The sequence below is a fragment of the Odontesthes bonariensis genome, chromosome 3, assembly GCF_027942865.1.
Source record: "Odontesthes bonariensis isolate fOdoBon6 chromosome 3, fOdoBon6.hap1, whole genome shotgun sequence".
Classification (NCBI taxonomy): Eukaryota; Metazoa; Chordata; class Actinopteri; order Atheriniformes; family Atherinopsidae; genus Odontesthes; species Odontesthes bonariensis.
Genome location: NC_134508.1, coordinates 17,558,931 through 17,584,558, shown reverse-complemented (window position 1 = coordinate 17,584,558; position 25,628 = coordinate 17,558,931). Strand labels below are relative to the sequence as shown.

General features: G+C 41.4%; 1 protein-coding gene across 4 annotated transcripts; it reads right to left on the bottom strand.

Annotated features, from left to right (window-relative positions):
- Positions 1-2,724: 2,724 nt before the first annotated feature.
- mapk14b (mitogen-activated protein kinase 14b) lies at positions 2,725-24,917 on the bottom strand. Of its 4 annotated transcripts, XM_075460603.1 has the most exons (13): positions 24,794-24,916; positions 24,466-24,702; positions 17,884-18,013; positions 13,191-13,249; positions 12,110-12,221; positions 11,720-11,749; positions 11,401-11,448; positions 11,184-11,298; positions 10,515-10,586; positions 7,113-7,192; positions 6,596-6,674; positions 4,926-5,099; positions 2,725-4,833 (listed from the first exon to the last, which is right to left on the bottom strand). In XM_075460603.1, exons 2-13 carry the CDS (start codon positions 24,582-24,584, stop codon positions 4,766-4,768), a joined length of 1,086 nt encoding a protein of 361 aa, XP_075316718.1. In that variant the 5' UTR covers positions 24,585-24,702; positions 24,794-24,916; the 3' UTR covers positions 2,725-4,765. The 4 variants fall into 4 exon arrangements, with proteins under 4 accessions (XP_075316718.1, XP_075316719.1, XP_075316717.1 ...); XM_075460604.1 differs by lacking the exon at positions 7,113-7,192 and adding an exon at positions 7,648-7,727 and having other exon boundaries at positions 24,466-24,917; XM_075460602.1 differs by having other exon boundaries at positions 24,466-24,916.
- Positions 24,918-25,628: the final 711 nt, after the last annotated feature.

Here is a 25,628-nt window from a genome sequence, read left to right as displayed (position 1 = left end):
TGTTGGAAATATGGACACTGTGAAATGCGCGAAATTGTCTGAACTGCGGAGGGCGGTGTTTAACGCTACTTTACATTTTGTGTCAAATTCATTTGATTCAAATTCATGCTCCCTTGTTATTCTATATTCTCAGCACAGCAAACCTCAGCAATTTGACTCTTAAAATGATATGTTTTTGTAGTAGATGTTGTAATAACTATCTCTGCATTCTTCACTTTTAAATTAATTAATTAATGATTTTTTAAATGTTTTTTTTAAATTAATTAATTAATTTAATTTTTATTTTTATTATTTTTTTATTTCTTTTTAATGATTTTATTGCCTTCTTGTGATTTTATGTAGCTGTGAAGCACTTTGAATTGCCTTGTGTATGAATTTTGCTCTGTAATTTTACATTGTTCTTGTGTTTTATGCCCTGTTTTATTTTGTGTTGTACAGCACTTTGTTTCAGCCAAGGCTGTGTTAAAAGGCTATATAAATAAAGTTGATGATGATGATGATGATGATGATGATGATGATGATAAATAAAATTGCGTTGCCTTGCCTTCTGTTAAAAATGCAAGCTAGGAAATGGCCTAAAGCCAGTACAGTGTATCAATACAATTCCCCAAAAAATAGCATACTTAATCACAAGTCTGAGATACATCTATTTTACTTGAGTCTTACGTTTACATTACTACTTTACCAGCTATGTCTCAGATTGATGATGTACTTGTAACCTGATGTCCTTTACTATTTATTTGTCAGATTTCAGATTTTTTTGAAGGACCTTTACCATCGTCACTTTGGTTGAAAAGGCCCGATAGAGCCTTAGAAGAGTAGCTAGAGGAGGGTAAGATGAGCCAGTGGATAAGCCTTTCACTTTTACTGTCACATGACCATTCATTTTGGAAGCATCCATCACTTTTAAAAACGTTTTTTTTGGTTGTTCAAAGTAATACTTTGACACATCAGGTGTAATGGCTGCTAAAATAAATGCCAGTTCATCCAGGAATAAAAATACACTTATGCTTATGTTACATGTTTACATTGTTGCACATAACTATAGTGGTCCTCTCTACTGATTGGTAGGCAGGGGGCTGTTGCTAAATATGATGAAAGTGGTTGAGTGCTGCAAATATAAATTAACGCAAGATGCCAAAAATTATCATATTACATTTTACGAATATCATTAATTATCATTTTATCATTTCCAGGGGTTTAATGTGTGAATAGAAAATATTTGTTATTTGTTTTCCTACATTTGATCTGCCTCTGATGGTTAGCGCTGTCACCACACAGAAAGAGGGTTTCCGGTTAGAATCCCTGCTGGGGCCTTTCTGTGTGGAGTTTGCATGTTCTCACAGAGTAGGGCTTCTCTCCGGGTTCTCTGGCTTCCTCCTGCCCTGCAAACACATGCATGAGACGAGACGTGGTTGTTTTCTTTGTTTTTTTCTCTGGTTGGCTTTGTACTGGATTGATGAATGTTCTGTCTTGAGATCAGTGGGTATTGAGGGTTAACTGTGCCTATGGCAGTGCCTAAATCAGCTCAAGGCAATGCTAAGTACTGAAGCGCAACAGTATGAGTTATTCAACAGATTCCCTAATTTACAAAACAAAAACAGAAATGTTCATACATAAGAGAACTGCTGTTTGCACCAATAAAGGGAATTCTCTTTGTATTCTTGTTTTTGTTAACTCATTATCTCATTGCTTGTATCTGCATAGGTAAAACTAACATGGAGCACAGATTTTTCCTAATAAGACAGAACGTCATTTTTGGGGTCGTGGTTTGGGCAAGGGTGTGAAATGAGGTTTTATTAAGGTCAGGTATGAGCTGGTTATCATTGCTATAGGGTTAGGGCTTGTACACAATGGAAGTCATCACGGTGTCCCAATAAGGATAGCTGTACAGGCATCTGTGCGTGTCATGGTTTTGTTGTTTATTGTTTATGTTTTCATCTGAAAAGGAAGGAGTGATATACATTTTTACCAGGTCTAAACGACCACCTTTGGCAATGGGCCCCTTCATCTCCTCGCAGAAATGGACTTCTATAAATAGGTTTTCCACCAAATTACTGAAGAGACCACAGGAAGGTGCTGAGTGCACCGGAGGGAAGCATCAAAGCTGCCATCAGCCAATGAGGAGCACTGAGCCGGCGCGCTGTTATACATTAGAATGCTAATTACCCTCCAAAATATAAAGCTGGTGAAACACGTTCATAACAGTGGAATGCTTGACTTTCTTTTAAAATACATTCTTCATTTGCATGAACGTCCTGGCCCTAACAACTTATCTATATTCCTTTGTATCATAACATGTAAAACCCCGAATTCTGTAAATTTGTGTTTAAAATCAAGTCTTACTATAGTATTTGGCTCTTGGTGCTTTGCTTTACCTTCCTCTCCCGTAGTTTTGGAGTTTTTTTTGTCCTGAAATCACTTCATTTTTCACTCACTCAATAATTTATTGTAAAAATAAATTAGCTACTGGGACACTCAATGACACTTTTCCAAATTATACATTTCATTGTGAGATTGTAGAAACTTTTGAGTGCAATGCAAAAAAAAACAAAAAACAAAACACAGCTGTATATATATATGCTCACAAACGTAGAATTCCTCTACCCTTCTCTACCAGGGTTAAAAACTCTGAAATACTAAGATTAAAAACAAACGTGTGCTTTGCTGCCCCCCAGTGGTAATATTTATAACAGCCAAAACTCACCACAGTGCAATATACACTTTTCCAGCTTTGAAAAATAGTAGCCTTTATTTACTCGTGGTGGTATTTACAGATGGCATGGCCTGCTGTCGTGGTACATGTGGTCAAGAACATAGTGGGGAAAAAAACAAAACAAGAAAACATCTCAGGCAAAGCAAGCATAACCAATTTAGCTACCGACATTGGGATATGGATGTGGTTGTGTAAAAATGAAAAAGTGTGAGGCTTCAGCATTGCCCTTCAGCATCCAGTGGGTAAACGTAAACTCATGTGCCCCGCTGAAGTGTTCAGCTGAACAGTATGGCGTACAGGTCATAAATTGATCAATATTACAGAATCACAGAAAAGAAAAAAAAAAAACATCTAATTTTGATTCAACATACAGAGTAAAATAATATGTTAAGAGGAAAGAACTACATTAAACAGGAAGTTGCAAATGAAACTGATATGACATTGTCTGGTTGACACAACCAGAGCAACTGGAAACAGCTTGTAGGTGGCATGTAAATATAATTTAACTTGAAATTGGAGATGTTTTATGCTTCACTTTAGTGGTTTATTGATTGTAAACAGTGACTTCGCGTATATATATATATATATATATATATATATATTTTGCTTTCATTTCTGGATATATTTGCTTTTGACATCTTATAAACAGGATCATTTAGAGGGCAGTATGTCAAGGAAGATAAGATTGATACATTTTCAGCAAACCTTAACACAACTGCATATCCCATTTCTCAAATTAATTTTAAACAATATGGTTCTGTTGATAATATTGTTCATTTAGATACACAAGCTGTAACTGCAGCCACCGTAGGACAAGTGACACATGAAGCATTTGGATTCCGATACAATATGCGCTCTATAAATAATAAAAACCTTAAATTCTGACAAATAATATCCTCTTTCACATCGATATACAAACAATATAAGAAAAAGATCATAAATACAGGGCGAACCGGTGCCCCAAACATTCAATAAACATCAATAGTAATGTGGTTTATAAATGCAATGTGATTAAATTACATTTTCAGTTGATGTTCTCGTGAAAAACATCAAATGTGAATAAACTACAAAGCCAAAGCAGGCTTCATCATGCTGCGGTGATGCTGGAGCTCGCCGACTGTTGAAACATTCATCCGACACAACAGAGTGCTATGAACCGATGATGAGAAAACAAGTGGAACTTTTAGCATTTGGCGAAATAGATTAGCAATACTCTCCAAACTCATAAGGGGGGATACCAAGTCTAAAAGTCCAACAATAAGAAATGTGAAGCCTAAAATTGTATTTCTTGGGAGTGAATATTTCTACATATTTTCAACCTACCTCTATACCTACCTGTAATAAATTACAAAGAAATATCATCTTATATGCCATTTCAGGATTAACTCTAGAAATCAAATTCATACGGTTGAAGAAGTCATCCGAGTTGTGTCTCAGTAAATTCTGACCCTCATGCAAGAGAATAACCGTTCTGCCAGAAATACTTATGTACAAATACTGTTTGCTGTAATATCGACACAGTTATGCACTTGACGTGCGGGGGAAGGCCGAACTTTATTTCTTTCAACGATGTTGATCCAATTTTACTGTCTGTTAGTTCCTTCGAAGAAGCGCAACTTTAAAAACCTGCATCAGCAGTTCCATTTGGAGTAAGATACTGATGCGTACTTTTTACACTTGTGAATTAAAGCGGGGGTCACGATATGAAGACTAAATATCTGTGGTGAAAACTCATTAAAAGAACACGGACAATTGAAGTCTGACGTCAGCAAAGTGGGATGCCAGGAAAGAAGAACAGCAGAGCAGTATGACAGTATGAACAGGATGTCACGTTTGGGTTTTTTTTCCTCTCTCCCTGATTTCGCTACATCCCCCAGATATGAACGACGGCAGGCACTTGAATGTCATGGTTGTGCGCGTGCATGAGGAAAGTAATGGATAGTCACAAAGAACTGATAGTTTTTAAAAGAGTGTTTTTTTGGAAAACAAACAAAACAAGAAAAAAAAAAAAAAAAAAGAAGTAGAAGAAGAGGAAAACGTGCCTCTTCCTCAAGATTCCATCTCGTCTTCATCTAACGACGGCGGCACAAAGCTGACAACTTCATCATAGGTCAAGTCTGAGGAAAAACAAAAATATAGATTAATTGCCTGTATCATAATTACATGGATGCAGTCAAAAACACGGGACGCTTATTACGGGCAAGCTTACTCTTCCATTCGTCAATTTCCAGCTCGCGGCTTTCGAAGCTCTGGTCGTAAGGCTCAGCTTCAGGCTCGTCGTCTGGGTCGTGGTACTGGGCAAAGTAAGAGTGGGCCAGAGCCTCAGACGCTGTTATCCGTTTGTCTGTGTCCAGAACCAGCATTCTCTCCAGCAAGTCCACCGCTACAGCAAAGCAGCAGTAAAGAGGACAAGGATCAAGGATTAGCATATGAGACTGTAGAAGGCAGATAAAGCAAATGGACAGCAGTTCATAGTTACAGAAAGTTGAAATTGAGGAATCCAACCATCTGTAATCCATTTTCAGGGTGTTTTCACACATAGGCAGTTCAGTTCATTTCCGTTCAGTTAAGTTAAAATAAACTGAAGTGCAATATCCTGCTTCGTGAATTTGTTTTGTGAGTTGAGAAGGCAGCCAGTCCAACCATGGCAGTTAAACTGATGCTGCTGGAGTACACCGCAGCTGGGATATGCTCTAGCCCGCCTACGATCCTGAACTAGATTAAGCCGGTACAGAAAATGGATGGATGGATGGATGAATGGACGGATGCTGACCCCGTTATGGTCTCTTCATAAAACTAAGACTGTCTATGTTGGTGCTATGCCCAGATTCCTTCGAGGTGAACTCGCTCTGGTCACCCTCCAGCAGTCAATATATCCATATACCAGAGATGCACTGTTGGCTCGCTTGAGGACTTCATGCAAGCGGACAAACATGAAACCATAACTCTGGTGTGTTGTATTTGTATTTAAAAAAAATAAATAAATAAAATCAATCACAATTGCAGTCAGTCAATATGACTGCACGTGTTGTTCTACAGTGCATGGAGGTATGAGAGTACAGTCAGACTGTAGGCATACAGATTGCTTTTGTAAAACAGATCTTTAAGGAAAAATTGCCTGTGCTGTTTTGTTCCATCTACAGACTGTTGAGTTCCGTCTGGTCTCCAGTAGCACTCTGCAAACAACACTAGTGTGCTCAACCCTGCTGTTGCTCTGATTATAAATTTGTTGTTGTGTGTTGCTTTGGGAGTGATCTAAAACAGTTGAAAAGCCAGAGTATTCAGACCATCAGAATCTAAGGGGAATCCATTTAAACCACCTCCAGAAGTGATATGGATTATTTATTTAATTTATTTTGTTTTGCCCAGACTTTAATAATACAATTTGAGAAATGTGCATGAGGCTTTCACATTCAGTTTCTACAATGTGGCTTCAGTTCACCACCTCATCATCATCATCTGCTGTGCCAGTTTCCCCTGTCTGTAAAATAATCGAATGCAACAGACAAATCTGTCACAACATGTTTGCTACATCATACATACAAGTCAACTTTGTTTTTTTTATAGATCCAAACTTTTGCAGGGAGTGGCATACTTCTGAGGACCTATTCTGTGTGTCTGTAACAGTTTTAAATGAAGCTCATGAACTAAAATGCTTAAAAAAAAATAAAAAAACTTCTTTGTAATGCATTACAATGTCATTTTCCCCTTTGTTCACACAAAGTAAGCAATGCTATAGAGGTGAGAAAGCACCAGAACACAACCACATAAATACTGGAACTATAACAAAAAAAAACTAAATCTTTCAGATACCACTAGAGGGAATCAGCAATCTGGAAGTAGTTCAAGCCTCAGTGTCATACTGAAAGAGGAACTCACCGAGAGGGTTGGCACCAATAAACACATCAGCAAAGTTCCTCTTGGGCATCTGGGGAAGTGAGTTGATGTAGTTCCTCGCCTGAAGAAAAGAACAACAGCTCAACTGTCAAAGATCTTAAAGACATAAAGACGCCTTTAAACTGTTGCAGATGAAATATCTTCATGTTTTGACACACCTATCCATTCAAAATGAATGGGTAGGTGTGTAGGTGTGTGCAAACTACATTCCAAGCACCTTTGTACTTCAATACCCAAATCACACGCATTACACAAACACTGTGGCCTACTGGCTGCGCTGGCAAAGCACTCTGAGAAGCCTTGCTGTGACAAGCACGCTGAGTCAGAGAGGAAACAGGGGAGACGTGGAGTGAGAGCAGAGACTAGTGTGCTAACTAGGGTGCAAAGTCTGCTGGTATTTGTCTGTAAACAGTTATGTTGCTGATGGATAGCTGCTGCTCGGCCCCAATTCCACTAAAAAGGAATTCCATGTGGGAAGGCGAAAGGTAACGGGTCTCACCTCATGGCTGGGCATCCTGCTTATGAGGGAGGCTGGGGGTGTCCCCGTCAGGCGCATTATCTGCTGCAGCTGGTTTATATCTAAAGCTTCTGAGTCAAGGGGCATCATAGCATTGAATTTAGCCAGTCAAAGAGCATTGGGGGCTTAGAAGAGTTTACGTTCAGGTGGGAAAGGAAAGATTAACGGAGAGAGGGGGAGGGGCACATAGGGTGAGGATCACAAGAAGGAAGAAAACAGAGTCTGAGCTGTGATATACAAAAAAAACCCTCAGGTGACTCATCTATACTGAAAGATGTATCAAAATTATTCAGCACTTCCCTCTCCTCATATTAGGAGATCAGCAGGACTCAAGATTACAGTACAGGCTAGGAAGAAGTGGAAAACAAAGCACTGTGCTCAAAGGCAAAAGAAGCTGCGAATTCCATAATGTAGTGCAAAACACATGCAGATAAACATCATCGACATGAGGTAGTAGACCAACTATTGCCAGGGCAGCACAGGGCAGTTCAACAAAACTCAGTGGGATGACACTCACAGACTCTGAAGAGATTTTCATCAAGAGCTCGGGCCCTGGAGTTCCGACGTGCATCATTATAAGCTTCAACTGATCAATGTCTACCACCCACATGAAGGAAAACTGAAAGAATGGAGGGCGTTGGATAAAGTTGAAAGGAGTGCACGGCACAATGGTCAAACCTGTCTGCATGCAAAAACATTTTTTTTAAACAGTTGATTTATTTTGATCAAGTTGAATGTGCACTGCAGCAGATATGTAAAACACTGAATCCTTTTAAACAAAACAAAATCATTCAAAACACTTTATTTAACAGTATAACTTACAATGCCTAACAATGGGGATACTGATGCCATACTTTACGATTTACTCATATATACACACAATTTTGGAGCAACATATGGAGAATAGAAGCTTTTTTTCCAATATATTGAATGTCCTTTTGCTTCCAAGAGAATAAAAGAAAAACAAAAAACGACAACAAAAAATGCTCTGCGCTAATAACGAATTGTGTTTTTCTATGGGCCAAATACCAGTTATAGTAAAACATTATCTTATGAACCATACGACGGTTTGTTACTAGGTTTAATTGTCCAAATACTGAGAGGCATTTTATTATCAAGGATTAGATTGTGCTGTGTCATTAACCTAAACTAAGCAGAGGCATCTTACCTCATAGCATGCAACGCAGTGTCAGGCAATTGTGCGATGGGGGAGGGGCAACAAACATGCCACAAATGAAATATTACACAACATACCTTTATTTTCACCTTAACTAAAGGATACTCATTCAGCAAAAAAAGCAAGACCTCACATCAGAAATACTGGAACCAAAAATGTGCGGCATTACTGCTTGAGAATGACTTGAAACGACTGACTGCTTGCTAACGTGGCTGCAGATTAATGTCTGCTGATGGTCTTACTGATTAACAGGCTGCAGCTCTGCATACCAGAAATGCAGCCGAATGGCAAGCCAGATACCATCTTTAGACTCTGACATCTAACAGAGATACAGCAAACTATGAAACAATCATCAAAAAGGATTTAAAGTCGGGGCGGTCGGTGGCATAGTGGGTTAAGCAGCCGCCCCATGTACAGAGGCTACAGTCCTCGCTGCAGCTGGCCCCGGTTAGAGTCCCGCACCTAGCGGCCCTTTGCTGCATGTCTTCCCCCTCTCTCTGCCCCCTGCTTCCTGTCTCTCTCCAGCTGTCCTATCATTAAAAGGCATAAAAAGCCCAAAAAAAATATTTTTTAAAAAAGAAAAAAGGGGATTTAAAGTCTACTCGTCAATCAGATAATTCACGGCACGATCGTGATTATCTAAAATAGTTGCAATGGGACCATTAATAGTTGCGACATGACTGCTGTTGCTTGGATATTATGATATACAGCAGAAAAACGTAATAAAAATGCAATTGTACATGTAAGGATCCATTACTCAAATATCAACATTATCCACAGTCCACACTGTGCAAAATCCACAGCGTGCAAACACTAGCAAGGCACTACGTCACGCTCAAGTATGCAGGTGACATTTTTATATTTTTTTAAAATATTTTTGGGGGCTTTTTATGCATTTAAAGCTGCCGTCAGCAGGTTTTCAAAATTCCGAGTCTAAAGTCGGAAAATTCGAACTGATACAACTTTCAGGTCCCTCCCCCAACCTCTAACAAGCTCCGAATCGCCCCCCAAACCCCTCCCCCTCTGTGGACGAGGTTGTGCACGTGAGTTCACACCAGTGTGAGCGCACACAAGCTGGGGCAGACTCACGCTCAGCAGCGTGTGCACAAGCTGTGATTGACAGGTAGGATTCCTCCACCCTAACTTGATTGGTTAAAAACAGCCGGGAGCGCTCGGTTTTTGCAAGCATGATTACAGGCTTCAGAGGGAGCTACAGATTTCGTTATTTTTCCTAAACAGCCTATTTAATATTCTACTTCCAGAATCCCATGACAGTTCAAGCTAATATGACTAAAAAAAAAGTTTCCGACCGCAGCTTTAATGATAGGACAGTTGGAGAAAGACAGGAAGCAGGGGCAGAGAGAGAGGGGAGACATGCAGCAAAGGGCCGCTCAGTGCGGGAGTCGAACCGGGCCAGCGAAGACTGTAGCCTCTGTACATGGGGCGGCTGCTTAACCCACTACGCCACCGACCGCCGCCTCGTGCAGGTGACATTTAATTCAGACTGGTGTGAAGAGATGGAGCAGAGAGATCGAGGTATACTCAACAGCCTTTGTTTCAGATTTGGTGAGAGGGCACAGACTTAAACACACACCCCCACAGGGGGCACAGAGAAGGATGAGATGATTGAATATTTAGAGCAGGAATTACAAACACATTATGCAACAGCCAGCCCATGCTTCTGATATTTAACAGATCCGTGGCCTCAGTCGTGCGTGCCAATTTCTGCATTTGAGTATGTGCGCGTCTGTGTGTGTGTGTGTGTGTGTGTGTGTGTTCCTATTAAAAAGACCTGCATGCTGCTGTGTATGGGTATCTTTGTGGGAGGGAAAATGTATTGTATCGATGAGAGGCAGTGGACACAGAAGTGGGCAGCACTGAGTCATACTGTACACCACAGGGGACTCTTCAATACTAAATCAGTGAGTGTGTGTGTATATATATATATATATATATATATATATATATATATATATATATATATCACTTACATACACAAGCTTCCTTCACTATACTGAGATGTGGCTTACAAATACTCAGCAATGCTTTTGAGTGACTCTGAAGAAGGCAAAATTGTGTTGGTGTGTGTTTTGCAGCAGAAAACCTGCAGACTGCACTGACCCTCTCCAAATGTACAGTAGCAGAGAGTAGGCGGACAAAAAGAAACAATTCATCGATGCACTGGGGAGACAGTGTTGAAAGGATACGATCCGTGCCAGGGAAGAGTGTTCGTCCTGTAAGTAGCTCTGCCATAATGCAGCCCACCGACCAGATATCAACTGATAAATACACAGGGGGGGGGACAAAACATTGACTCATGCAGGATAATTAAGATGCAACGATAAACAAGTTTTTTGAAAGCATGATGAAAAAAAAAAAAAAAGAGCTGCTGGTGGAGAAAAAAAAAAAAAAAAGACTACATTATACCTCCTATTTGTTGTTTGAAGTAAATGTCGAAAAACAAGTCTATATAATCTAAGTTGACCATTTATGCAAACAGGGCAACCCATGTTGGAATGTTTCGGCTTGTGATACACTTGGCTTGTGTAAGCAAAGAGCTCTAAATGTCATGCCGAATGTGTTTCAAAAAACAGCATCGCAGCTCTCCAATTTTCTCTGAAATTGCCCAGTGGTGCGATTATATTTTAATTATATCTACTGCAAACAACAACTGCAACAAAAAAAAGAAAAAAAAAAAAAAAACTGTTCAACCACTCTGTAAATCTGAAGATTGAAGGATTTTGCAAATTCTAGCAACAATAAGCACACAGAAGTCAACCAACTATTTCGACATCATTTGTGTGAAAACAGATATGGTGTAATACTTCAGTTTTAGCTGCGCTCCAAAGCAACTTGGACTGAATGTGTGTGCTTACCTGTCATGTTGTAGTGCATCCAGTTGAGCATGATCTCAGGGGCTCGGTACCACCGGGTGGCCACGTATCCTGTCATTTCATCATCTGTGTGCCGCGCCAAACCAAAGTCAAGGATCTGAGGCATGAGAAGACAATATAGTTGACTGGATCCCCTCCATTTTATTATAGATTACATCATTTATGGTGACCCTTGTCTCTGAATCAACCCATTCTTCACCTTGAGCTCACAGTCTTCATTCACAGCCAGATTACTGGGCTTCAAGTCCTTAAAAAAAAAAGAAGGAAAGAGGAATAGATGTTTAGAAAACAAGTAACTCAGAAGTATTCTCCAGAAAGCAATGTCCAATCCCCCTGCCTTCACAAAACATCCCTGAGGACAACTGAGGTGTCGCTTATGGTTTTAATAAAGAGCGGCGTGGCTAAAGAAACTTAATGCTTCAATATGTTTCACCCGCACCGGGACTGTATTGTCTTGTCAGGAGAAATTAGATTAATTTGCAGAGTTTATTTCCATATTCAACAGAGTTATCACTTACTCTGTGGACGATTCCTGCAGAGTGGATATACTGTGGGAGAAAAGAAGAGCACAGGATTCAGCCGAAAGATTCTATTCATGAATCATTTTAATCACGAAAACAGACATTTTTTTTAAAGAAATCTGTATCGTCTAATCTTTATTCAACATGGGAATAAAAACTGTTGTGATTTAAAATCTCTTTTCCGGTACAAGACAGACGAGCAGCTCGGGTTTTTTTTTCTTTTCTTCCCCCAAATTGACAAATCAATTTTTCAGAAACAGCTATCAGAGTTGTTAAAGTACAAAGAGGGTTCTATAAACTGTGCAGTCAAAGAGAGAGAACTGTAACCTTTTAGCTACCATGCTTGATAGCGATCCGCAACATCACTCAAGGGAGAGATTCACCAACCTTTAGGCCTCTGAGGATCTGGTAGATGAGAAACTGGACGTGGTCGTCAGTCAACTTCTGACACTTCACAATATTATTAAGATCTGCTCCCATTAGGTGCGTCACCAAATACCTGCGAATCACACAGCTAATCAGATGCAGTCTCCTTATGCAAGGCAGCCCGTTTATTGTGTCTTTATCTAATAAGGTCTGAGGCGCCTGTCGCGCTACAATATTGTTTATGCTTGCGTTTTAACTCATAAAACACTATCAAGTTTGTTTTTAAGCTGTTTTATATTAAAGTAATCAATCACTGTCTGCAATAAAAAAACGTCATTAGATAAATTAAGTTGCACGCCACTAAAATACATTTTATGTAACCACATCTATAATCAACAAATGAGGAGGACACTCTCATCAAAGAGATGAGAACAGAAACAGGCGCTGTAATGTATGTGCGCTTCATCTGACCTCAATTCAATAAAAAAAAAATAAAAAAAATGCTATAAGGTTGCCCTGTGAGCAATGTGCACCTGTCTTATCTTCTCTGGTGTGAGGACTGTTTCCCCCTACCTTCCTGACTGTGAAGAGGTGTAGCACAGTCAGCCAGCCAGCCAGCCAGTGTATGTGTGAGTGTGTGTGTATGTGTGTGTGTGTAGATTAATCTCACATTTCCACAAATGCACAACATGCTGATGACGCAACCCCACAAAGAGAATTCAAGGACGCTGATTGAGTATTCTGTGCACATGCACACAAACACTGTACTCCCAGAGACACTGCCAGATGGCTGTTACCATGGAGACTAGCTGCGAGGTGCTTTGTGCACGTGTGTTCACCCTACATTCACCTTGGTACAACTTGCCACATGCTGGACTCGCACAAAGCTGTGGCCTCTTTTATTGCTTTGCATCTATAACTAGCTTGTGTTTTGCATCAATCGCGCAATCATCTGTCGACATAAACGGTGGTCAGGGAGTTTGACGTAAAGCTCCAGTGAAGGAGACAGAGGGAGAAATAGACAAAGAACCAACACCAAGGAGGCAGAGGGAGACGGTAAAACTAAAAGCAGGGAGTGATGAGAAGAGAAAAAGAGACTTACACATCATTGAACTCCTCCAAGCTTGTTGCTGGTGTGAAAACATCTAAGAGGCCGATCACCTGAAGGCAAAGAGAGAGTTTGAGAGTTTAATAAGCACCTCCAACAGTCTCTTCTTTGAAATGATGCCTATGAATACACTTGATAAATCTGAATAAACATGCACACTTTCAGTTCAAAGACATGGCTGGTTTCCTTTTTAGCAACACATTCACCCCAGATGTGTGTTAAAGAATAACAGACTTACAAACAACTGTTTGATATTTCTACTACAGCAACCATATCCAACGTTTAATTTAGATTTAGTCAAACAAGCACCTCCTGTCGACTCTCTTTCCTTATCTCAACTGTTTACTTTAGACTCACTGATGTGCTCTAGGTCATGCATGCGCTCTAGGGCCGGCACGGTATATGTATTCGTACCGAACCGTCACGGTACGGGGGTCACGGTTCGGTACGCGCATTTCCACGCAGAATACACACGGTACGGAAGTTTTCTGAACGCGGAACTGTTATTTTGCAAGAGTTTCCTTCAGGACCCATTTAAACACTGCCACATGCAAGCTCTGATTGGTCCGTAGAGATATACGCTTTCGGACAGAGTAGTTATAAGAACGCAGTTATCAGAACTGTCCTACTCGAATTTCGTTCTGATAACTGTCCTTCCCCAGCCGAGCTGTTTCAGTCTGCATTCGCACATGAGTCGGGACTGATGCGCCGCGCGCAGCCGTCCGCGTCAGTGACGTGTTAAGGGCGGATTATAGTTCTGCGTCTATCGTCTTGACGTGTTGCTTTGCTCTGGTCGCGAACCACTTTTCATGTTATGGTTCTGCAACCTCGGTCTGGAATTTCTCGGGACGCACAGCAGTTTCCCCTCGCGAGAATTTCGGTGGGCGGTGACGAGAACTTCGGGGGCGCCGGCGGAAGTGTTTATTTTTCCAAAAAAAAAAAAAAAGTGTATGCAAGATATGGATCTGGAGTTGCTCGACATCGAAGAAGAACAGCTTCTTTTATTGGAGTTGGCGAAAATGCAAAGGAGGAAGCCACACAGACAACCGGAAAGGCACACCGAGGACCAATCACAGCCGCTTTTGTCTGCGCACTTCCGTTGGTGGTCTGCGTGCGTCTGTCGCGTAGTCAGGATTTTTCTGAGGTGCACGACAACGCGCGCAGAGCCTCTGCGTGGGGGAGTGGTCAAGATTTTGACGCTCGCAGAGGCTCTGCGTCCGAGCGTCAGAGGCTTTGCGTCTGAAGCATAAATCAGCCTTAAGTTTAACTTATTAAACACGCGCCGGTTCTGTCTGTGTGGTATGAGGAAACATTTCAGCCGTGATAGCATGACATGGGGCGTAGCTACCGACCACCACACACCTCCGTCAGATGCGTTCTAGAACCATGAAAAGACCCGACCAATAACGTCTCCCAAATGTATTACAACAACCCCTGGATACGAATACATGCGGAGCAAAAAAAATTACCGAAGCAATTGGAATTTACATCGCATCTGCTATGCGCCCATATTCCACTGTAGAAGAGGCAGGATTCAGATATCTATTACATGTGCTCGAACCTCGCTACACGCTTCCTTCGGCACTGTACCGAAAAGTAGGGTCCGTACCGAGGTACATACCGAACCGTGAGTTTTTTGTACCGTTCCACCCCTAATGCGCTCCATGATGGTTACCAAGCTTTTAAATCACAGTAAATGGGACCAACACCGTGAAAACTGTTTGCCATTTCCTTAGAAATAATATATCTTGTACTTTATAAGTCTGGCTTTACAGGCACCATTAGAGCATTAGTGAGGTGCTACAAAGAAATGAAAAGAAAATCAACTTTTATGGCATTTGCAAAAAAAAGTAATGTCATATCAGGCTGAGCAGCAGAAAACTCATTTATAAGGAAGATCAGCTGTTTCTAATAGCTAATCAATTCTGCATGTCATTCTCCTTTTTTTCGCCTCCACCAACCACTAAGCCTTTAGCAGTATAATGTGATCTTTCAACAGCTGTACTTGCATTTTGCTAGAGCTTTTAACGCCTTCTACAATCACTTGCAGTCAAGCGAGTTGGTGACTGCACAACAGGAAAAACAAAAAAAAAACAACACAAAAGTGTCAAATTGATGAGCGAGACTTTACAGAGCGTTCTTGCAGCTGCAGGGACAAAGGAGAGAAGAGCAAAATGAAGATCATCCGTGTTTGTGCACACATTCATGTGCATATATGTTCGCATGTACGCAAACAGACAGAGAGCAGCCCCGAGTGCCAGCCCTGCCCCCACCCCCCAGAGAGAGAGCGAGGTGGATAGGTACTGTGAAAACACTGAAGCGGCCCACCCACACCAGAGAGCCAAAACCCACAGCTGATTGGTGGGGCCAAAGCCACAACAAAACAGCTGATTGGTCCACATGGGCTTCCCAAAAACAAAACCCGGGGAGTCTCCTGGCAACAGCATGAGCAAAACACAGAATCTCATTCTATGGAAATCATAAATTGGCATATAAAAAAAAAGAAAAACAAAACAAAAAACGGTTGACTTACATAACAAGAAAGAACAGCTGAATGCTTCTCTTTCCTGTAACTGAACCGTGCAACAGGATGTTCCCACTCGGATAAAAGAGTACATTTGATTTGATTTTATTATGCGAGCTGATAACTTTTCAGACTGACCGTTCAATATTACCAGTTTGCATTCAGCACAGTGATAAAGGCACCGAGTCTTTCTAATCCTAAATAATCCTTGTTCCACATAAAAGCTGTTATTCCCAATGAATGCACTGGGGTATTTTAGCCACAGTATCGGGGCTCTTTGCAACACTAATTCCAAAACTGCTGAACAAAAATACTGAGGCTGCTCCAGTAGTGAAATTAGGGCTTGTATGTACTAAGTATGTGCTCATTAAATCACAGCAGATTTGCATTATCATTTGCCATGACCTACAATGCTTCTTCTGGAACTTTTCCCACCCCAGTATGACTTGACAACCAACAGCCTATGTTCTCATGCAAATTCCTTTCCATTGACTTAATCTAAACTGACTTTTTATTTGTCACATTTAAAACACATTTGGCCATCTGCATTCTGAGATAAGAGCAAACACATGTTTTTTTTTTTGTTTTTTTTTATGGCTTCATAGTACAGTCACTTCCTTTGTGCTCTATGTGGCCACAACCTCATATCAATCTTTTGCAAATAACTTAATTTGTGTAATTAATTAGACTGGTGATCCAGCATGTGTTGTGTTGGATTCTCAAGTTGCTGAAACTTCGATGCATGAATTGCACAAGTGAGGTTTTCTGTAATGTAAAATATTTTTCAAGTTAAATTCCACCGTTTTTTTTCTTTCAGAATGGGCTTCTATTTGACAGTGAGATCTGCTGCACTGCCAGGGGGTTTTCCCCTTTGAGACTTTCCAAACTTCTTCAAGTTTAACTTTCCCCTTTAAAACTGCTTCACTTCACAGCAAAAGCACTTGTCCAGCTTGTCACTCAGAGGCAACTTGTATATCTGCAAAAAGGTCCAAGCTGTGCAAATTCTCAGCAAGGCAAACATTTCTCGTAAAAGAGAAAAGCGCCACTCATTAGGTGACTTACTTCCACACTGGTTGTAGAAACTCATCATCTGCACTCCCGTCTTGAGATATAATTGCCACTAGCTTTAGGCAAAGATCCCATCTGCTTGGTCTAAATGTGGGCTGGATGCAGGAACAGCACACGGAAGCTAGGAACTATGTTTTTTTAGCTTTGTATGCGGGCGAGGGTCTGCGTGCACAGCAACACACATGCAGAGGAAGTAAAGTCACTACCACGAAATTCTAAAAAAAATATGCTACAGCAAAAAAAAAAAAAATGAGAGAAACTGCAAACTTGTTGAGCAGCTCACTGCCCCACCCCACTCCACCCCCTTTCACCAAGGGGCACTGTGCTACGTGCAGGGAAAACGTCTTCTTACGTGACGTCATAGCAGCCAGAGATGCTGCCTGAGGCCAGAATTGGTATCTTTATGCTGTTGGGCAGGGGGGTGGAGGAGGGGCTAATTTTGCTCTTTTAACATGTTTCAAAACTCAACTTTTTTTTCTTTCTTTATTTTTGCCTTGAGCAGGAGGGGTTTTCAATCTCAGCCGAGGGTGGCCCACATGCAGTTGGACACCGACGTGTCACGACATCTATCTGTTCTACATGAAAAGGAATCCACCGGTTTGTGAACGAAATCAGACAACTCTTAGGTAGCTCCGAGTCAGCTTCACTTAGAAATCTGTTGAGCTGTCTTGCAGCAGGAGCATTTTCACCACAGGTGCACAGGTTCTTATAATAGCCTGTTCCCGTCAGCATGCCTCCATGCATCAAAACATTGTTCTGTTTTGTGGTTTGATAGTCAGTCTGAGCAGAGCATGATCTCGTGTCATGTGGCTCTCCCATTCCTGAGATCAGACACACTGGGAGAAAAAAAAACTAAAACAATCGAGCATATGAAGAATACAGAAATTTCAACAAGGTAGGCAGTTGTGAGAGGACTGCTTCCGCAAATAAGTTCCCACCCTGAAAACCTCATGTGCATTCTTTTTCCCCGAGAGCTAAAGTACAGAACAATGTCTATACTGTACAGAGGAGACAGACAACTGCTCGAGATTTAAGGCAAAGGGCGGCGGGGAGGGGGTGGGGGCTCTGTCAGCGGCTCAACTGCTGGTGACTTACGTTCTCGTGCTTCATGTGTTTCAGCAGCCGTAGCTCTCTGTACGTTCTTTTCGCATGGATGATGGACTGGAAGGGTCTGGACAGCTTCTTCACCGCGATCTTCAGGCACATCTTCTCATCAAACGCTGAACTGAAAAGGACGGAAATATTGAAATGGGTGAGATCAACGGAGTAAATGCACTAATCTCAGGCTGCTAAAAAACAAAAAAAACGCTCACATCAAAACCTGAAAGTTTTCCTTGCACTAACATACAATGAGTTATTTCTCTACACTGCGTAGGTGATCGTAACCCGGTAAACAAATAATTGCACAACCCTTCGCTCTTGGTTTCAGTTCTTATTGTACTGTGCAGCCAAAGGCTGCAGAAGTGACATGACTGAACCTGTTCTCAAATATCATCGACGCCGTGGACGACCAAGGGTGTCAAATCACTGTAAAAAGAATTAACACTGCGGGATGTTGATGGTGAACATTTGCTCACTCAATGCGGAGTCCAGATGGAAGAAAAGATTCTTCCGTTACATTAATGAGGAGAGCACAATGAGTTTAGCTCTACGGATGAGCACTTGTATCCTAAAAGCCACTTGTCACTGGCCAGTGTGTTATAACAGCTCTGAGAAATTAGCGGTTTTTATTCATATACTTATTTATTTATTTTCTTAATATACATTACCTTCTTTAAATCTCTAATACATTCAATTTTGTAGTAATGCTATCACTCTTTCCTTTACAGTGAGGGTTATTGGACAAAGTTATTCCTCGCTGGGCTGTGGCACATTTAGTTTTCTAATCTATCTTTTAATTCAATTTGAACTGACATGTATATTACATAAAAAGGCCACGTCACAATGACAACAAAACAGTTTGGATCTAAACAAAAAAAAAAAAAAAAGGAGCAGCAAAAAAGAACAAAGATGGTGTCACTAAAAGCTGGGAGTTAAATGTGCTCCACTCATGTTGAATGAGGCTAATAATCAGTTAAACTAATATCAAAAAACTGGATTACAACTGTAGAACTGGGGTGTGACTCAGGATATGACTCGTAAAATCCAACACAGACATGTCACAATAGTGATTTTAATGAGGTAGTCTATTATACTGTTATTGTGAGACATATATCAACTTAGCTTTTATATATATATATATATATATATATATAGATAGATATATATATATAGAGATATCTATAGATATAGATATATCTATAGATATATATATCTATAGATATAGATATATATATAGATAGAGAGAGAGAGAGAGATTGCCCATTGTGTTACATACATATGGCTTAACATGAGTGTGACCTACAGTTTAGCTGACATGTTCCCAACACACACAGAAAGAAAAGCAGATGGGCCTCTCCTCCCATAGAAGCGACACATTGAATCATTTCCTGCATCACAACCCACTTGCATTAACCCACATTTGGGTCAATCACTTAATCTGCATACAAACAACAACAACAACAACAACAAAAACATGGATAACTGCTAAAGCAATATGAAAGAAAAATCTGCAGTCGCATTGATGTAGAAAGATTTCCCGTTTTTTCCCCAGAAATGCAAGGATGCGGAGTTTAACGTTTGTACGGATTTTCAAGAAGATGCTTTCATAAACTGGACCATACAGAGACTCAAGGGGAAGTTCAACAAGTAACGACAGAAAACTAACTCTCAGAAAGAGGGAGAACAATGAGACTGAACCGCAGTGTTTCCCGCAGCGCATTATAGTCAAGACGGCCGCCTTAGCAAACTCGCACTTTTTTTTTTTTTAAAACCGAAGTAATAATGCTTTGCCAGGCTTAGACATTAAAGCTGCCGTCGGCAGGCTTTCAAAATTCCAAGTCTAAAGTCGGAAAATTCGAACTGATACAACTCTCAGGTCCCTCCCCCAACCTCTAACAAGCTCCGAATCGCCCCCCAAACCCCTCCCCCTCTGTGGACGAAGTTGTGCACGTGAGTTCACACCAGTGTGAGCGCACACAAGCTGGGGCAGACTCACGCTCAGCAGCGTGTGCACAAGCTGTGATTGACAGGTAGGATTCCTTTCACCCTAACTTGATTGGTTAAAAACAGCCGGGAGCGCTCGGTTTTTGCAAGCATGATTACAGGCTTCAGAGGGAGCTACAGATTTCGTTATTTTTCCTAAACAGCCTATTTAATATTCTACTTCCAGAATCCCATGACAGTTCAAGCTAATATGACTAAAAAAAGGTTGCCGACCGCAGCTTTAAAAGACAGCATTGATAACATTGAATTGCGACACCTACTGGTTGTTAATGTAAATAGTTAATAATGTAAATAAAAAAGTGTTACAGCTCTTAAACAGCTTCGTTATTGTTCTTACAGCCCCCGTTCCATTCCAAGTTACACCCCCCCCCCCGGCCAACGACTCACCACCTTGACTAAGCAATTTCCTGCGGGAAACACTGGAACCAGTATGAAGCCGCCCTGTGACCTTAAAGTGCAGTGTCAGACCCCGTCGACCTTACTGTGTAAAAGAGGGGATGACCAGAGGAGACCCGTTTCCTCGGTACATCCTTTCACAATTGGCAGATTTGAATGATCATCCCTTTGACTTGAGTGGGAACACAACGGACCTGTCTTAGAGTTTAATTCTACAAATAGTGGTGTTGGTGACAAAGCGAGGGCTCCGAGTGTCCTGCAACCATAACAAGAACAACAAGATAAGCAGTGTGCTTTTCCCAGTAAGTCGAAGATAATGTTCCACACCCAATGTCCGGGGCTAGCAGAACAACTTTTAATGCGTGTCACTACTGAGGGAAAACCCACACTCAGCACACAGAGTACACCAGCACTAAATGACAAAACAAAACAAAAAAAAAAAGGGGAGCCATACACACTGCGTTTCAAATTGCTGCTAATCTGCAGGGCAAACAAGACAGGTCGAAGCATACACTATCCAATTAGTCTGTAATGGAACTGCAATAAGTGGCCATAAACTGTGGGCTGTAAAAGGAGCAACGTTGTGAGGCAGGCTTCACAGGGAAGCCAGTCGGATGACTAACAGGCAGACATAGCGAGCAAACACACAAATGGGTACTGTTAATGACTTGTTGAGATGTCTGTTGTAAGAGTCTTATCATTCAACAAATCTCAGCCTTGGAAAAAGGTCTCTAAATCCGAGTTATGATGCATGCCATGTGAAGCTTTCGTAAGTTTGACTAACTAGGTATCAGCGCGTGTGTACGTCTGCAACAGATTAGGAGGTTTTTTCATGCTACTGATCAAGATTTGAGCATTATGTCTGATGTAAAAGTCATTATCAAGCTGGGAATAATCACTGAAAGGGTATCAAACTCTTGACAAAGTCATGCACAAGCCCAACAGGAATGAAAGAAAAAAAAGAATCCAGAATTAATAACCCGTGCTCAGGACGATGCGACTGATTTGAATCGTAAAATATTTGACAATTATCTATTCTTTGTTGCTTCTTTTTATCTTTTTTAAGTCTACTTGATTTTTCATTGCTGAAGATAACCCAAATTTTTTTTTTTTTCAATGCGTTTCATGATTCTATGATAGGAAATGACCGAATAGAGCCGTGAACTCAGAGGCCTTATAAAACAACTGGTGAGAAACAGAGCATGTCTTAATGAACAGCTTTCAGCGGCTCAGTGGTTATGTGGATGGTTCCGCATCCCCAGTCATTATCCAGCTCTCCTGTTGTCACATCTCACCGAGCGCATCGCGAAGGAGTCGATGTTTTGGTGTTCTCACAATGACCAAAGGCACAGCAATTAATCTTGTCCCATGTAAAAAGTCTGCTGGCGTGATCAATATGTCAGCTATAATGATGTATTCATCTGGCCAAATTAAAATAACCGTGTTTGCTGTGATTTCTAGATAAGTATTCTTGCTCTGCTAATAATGCTGTAGGTAATTAAACTGCCACACGAGCATACACGGGGAATATAAACGCTCTATTTTTAGGATCTGCTCTGCTAACAAAGACACGAAGGAAAGCAAAACACACTTTTGGAAAACAGCTACTGGGAATATCGCAAATTTTCCTTTAATGCAACACTCGAGCTGACAAAATTCACTCGCAAGTGTTTCAAATCTGGAAGCTCAAAGTTTAATCCCGAATTTTAGACTCAAATGAGCAGTTTTACTTCTCTGACATCACACGTGCATTCAGTCATAGACCCGACATGACCAGCTGCTGGAGTTTAAGTCGCAAAATTGCAGGTTTTCAGCTTAAGCTGAAAAGTTGGTGCGTGTTTGAGGTTACAAGCAAGTGCGTCAAACAAAGCATACAATACAGTCAACCCTTGTGCAACACTCCCTTAATCAGCAAAATTTCTAAGGCTGCAAACTCTCTCAGAGAGTGGACACACTCTCTGACATAAAGGCCCCGGACTAAGGCTCCAAAGCTGAGACTGGCTGGTGAAGAAATGCATGCTCCCGCTTTTTTGCTAAAAGTCAGGCGGGTTAAAGGGGGCTTTATAGAGACCACTATGCTTCTAAAGAAGCTCAGGGAAGAGAAACAAAACAATGACACTTTTGCATTTTTTATTTTCAAAGGACCATCACTGCTGGTCTTGAGCAAAAAAAAGGGAGGTTGGGGTCGGTTAAATGTACTTGGTTGCAGTTTACAGCTTTGCCACTAGAGTGCAGCACATCAAGCACTTTAATCCTTAACTAGAGTTTAAAGTTGGAGATAACATAAGATAAAGAAGAGGGAAATAAACCACACACACGCACATCATGAAGTAAGACGATGCTTCGCTAAGACTGTCAGCTGGGGTCGTGATCAGAAAATGTTGTTCCAAATGAGCCAGAAACATGCAAACAAAAAAAATCATACAAATGTGTCAGGAAAAATAATATCAAGACACACCGAGAGATATCGTTACTTTTCTTCACAGATCTAATAACAAGGCATTTACTTAAAAATGGTTTCCATTCAGCTGAGAAACAGATTGGGCAATACAAATGATGAGTCAGCACAGTCGTAATACAGCAAAACAAGCACACAGCATTCACTGTCAACTCTTTTCTTTCCACACCAACCCTGCGTATCGTCAAAGCATGGCATTTAAGAAATTAGAGCAAAGGTCAGAAATGAAAATAAATTAGTGTTGTTGTTCTTTGTTTTTTTTTTTAAATGTTTTTTTTTATTTCTTATTAGAGTTCAAGCAGAGAACGTGAGCAGCATCAAAGACTTTTGCAGCTGAATGACAGGAAGCACATGTCCAGCTGACCACCAGCTGTACCACTGGAGGAGGTGTGGTGATGTCATCTACACCTTTCAGATCCCCTCAACAGGCTTAGATATAAGCTTTTGTTTGGATCCTTCTGGCGAAAGAATTTCTCTTGAGTTATGCAAGTAAAATTGGTCTTGATGATTGGGACTGAAAGGATGCCACATCTTTGCTGTGGTTTGGCGTACAAAAATAAAACGGGGAGAAAAGTAGCTGCAGATGACCACAAGGTAACAAGAGAACACAGCTGTCCATTTTCCTGCAAACAATGGAGCACTAGGACCACACATTAAACTTATCAGTGTCAGGGGAAGACTAGGCTACCTCTAGAAACGACCTTTTTCATAATAAGCTCTGGTGGAACACCGACGCATTTTACAATAAACCTCATATAGAGGACTCCCGCTTAAAACACGGGATATCCCAATGCCTTATGTCCTCATGACAAAGTGTGAGCATGTTTTGCATGGCCGATGGCTTGAAAAACACACCATCAACAGCTGAGGGTGTTCAAAGTTTGGTCAAAATGAGCAGTGAAGTTGTAATTACAGCATGGTGGCATCTATGACTCCAGTGAGGAGAGGGCGTCACAGCTGAGGCCAATACCTAACCTCGGGACGGTGAGTCATGACTGTACCACAACGGGAGAAAGAATGACATCATTCTAGAGTCATCGTCGTCGTCGGATGGGCTCCTGTAGAAAGCGCTCACTGTGCACGAGGGGGCCTACTTTCCGAAAACCACGTGACCTTCTGGTACTCTGCAGGCAGCACCCAACTGGAAAATGCACTATGTATGCAATGTGCGGATGTGTCAAGTAGCAAGTTGTACGTCCAGGAGTACAATGATATCCTCGTGGACGGCGATTGTTCCACGGGTTAACCCTGACTGTATAATGAGCACAGATGTGATAAGGGAGCACTCCTTCCTTAGGGAAAGCAAATAAACTATTTAAAAGGGAGATCGTCTGCACAAAAAAAAAAAAAAGACGAGGATCTTGTTTCACCTGAACCACTTTGTTTACTGGAAATAAGAGGGGCTTGCCGATGTTGACGGGACAAGAATAAATAGGAGAGGCAAGTAAGAGAGCGTGCGAAAACAAAAATAATGCCCGTTCGCTAACAGCAATGCCGAGACAATCTGGATCGCGCACGTTGTGCCTTTCCACCGCGAGCTGACTACACCGTAAAACATAAAGCACAAGCGCTTTTTATCACGCTTTCCAAGAAAACCCCTGTGCATTGTGATTAGCAGCCCGGAGGGAGGCAGATCTGACGGGCCTCTGTGGGTAAACCGATTGGCCGTTGTGCAACTGCCCTGTGTGCTCTGGATAGTACTCTGCAAAACTACTTACCACACGGATCCGTAAGCACCGGAGCCGACTGGGGACAAGACCTGATAGCGCTCCGGGACCTCCCACACGGTTTTGTTGAGCTCCTGTCGGTAGAAAGTGGGTCTCTCCTTCTGCGACATTCCTGCGGATTCACCAGCAGTCCCGCAGAGATAAAACAAGCCAGCGGAAACTTCTGCCCTCTCTCCTCTCCTCCCTGTGTGGCGCGACCTGCTTGTGGTGCCGCTCTCCAGTAAAAAACTATCAACAGAGACAGCCCGGAATCAAGCACAACTTATGCCGCCCAGTCGTGCAAATTCGGTGCAGTTGCGCAAAAGAAAAAAATCCCCACCTCTCCGCGTACGTCGGATCGCTCGGAGACAACTTCGCCGAGACAACGTACTCGGGTCAGGAAGCTCAGCCTGGCTCTCGCTGGATTTTTCGTCCTATTCTGATCTCTCTTTGCTACGCGCGCGGAAACGCGAACGCGTACGTTCTGTCGTCACTGCGCGCTCCCGGTAATACTGATTGTTCTCGCGAGAAATTACAAGCTATTGGGAAACTAGGGGATGTCCCGTCGCTAGTGGAGAAGGGCGGGAATCTCCCACTGTTTGTCGCCAAACACCTTTACATGTTCGTCTCAAACGTAAGCAGGCCATTATTCCCACAGAGGACATCGAACCAGATTATAGCCATGTAATGCCTGGACCCTACAACAGATATCATTTAGATATCAATTACACACAAAAAGAAGCAATTAGTAAACACCAAAAATGCTTATACATAATGCTGTTTTTATAAATATCAGCAGATATTCTTAAAATTCAAGATAATGTGGCTTATTGTACAAGCACATAAATTTGTCATTTTGATGGTGTCTGCATGCCTAGATATGGCTGCGGCCTTCTGTTGTTCTTACTATCTTAATAACTAGTTAAATGGAAACCACCTGTGTGTCAACAAGGCAAGACCAGTTACTGTAATTTCATTGGACTGGAAGATCCAAGGTTGCTTGTCTTATATAATCATGAGAAAGATGACAAGATAGCTTAATAATATTTAATTAAATGACAGAATGAGCCATATTTTTCTTACCTCGCACTGCCTGTACTTTTATTTTTTTTAAAAACAACTGAAAATGTCTACTATGACAAAAAATCTGAATGACACTGAAAATATCTGAGTGT

What these genes read in the sequence shown, in the direction of transcription:
- mapk14b (XM_075460604.1), bottom strand. Translation starts at nt 24,584, where the DNA reads ATGTCGCAGAAGGAGAGACCCACTTTCTACCGACAGGAGCTCAACAAA. An exon ending in AGATCCTCAGAGGCCTAAAG is followed by an intron (nt 11,750 to 12,109) that starts GTTGGTGAATCT and finishes TTTCTCCCACAG; the next exon opens with TATATCCACTCTGCAGGAAT. An exon ending in ACTCTTCCCTGGCACGGATC is followed by an intron (nt 7,728 to 10,514) that starts GTATCCTTTCAA and finishes TGTGGGTGGTAG; the next exon opens with ACATTGATCAGTTGAAGCTT.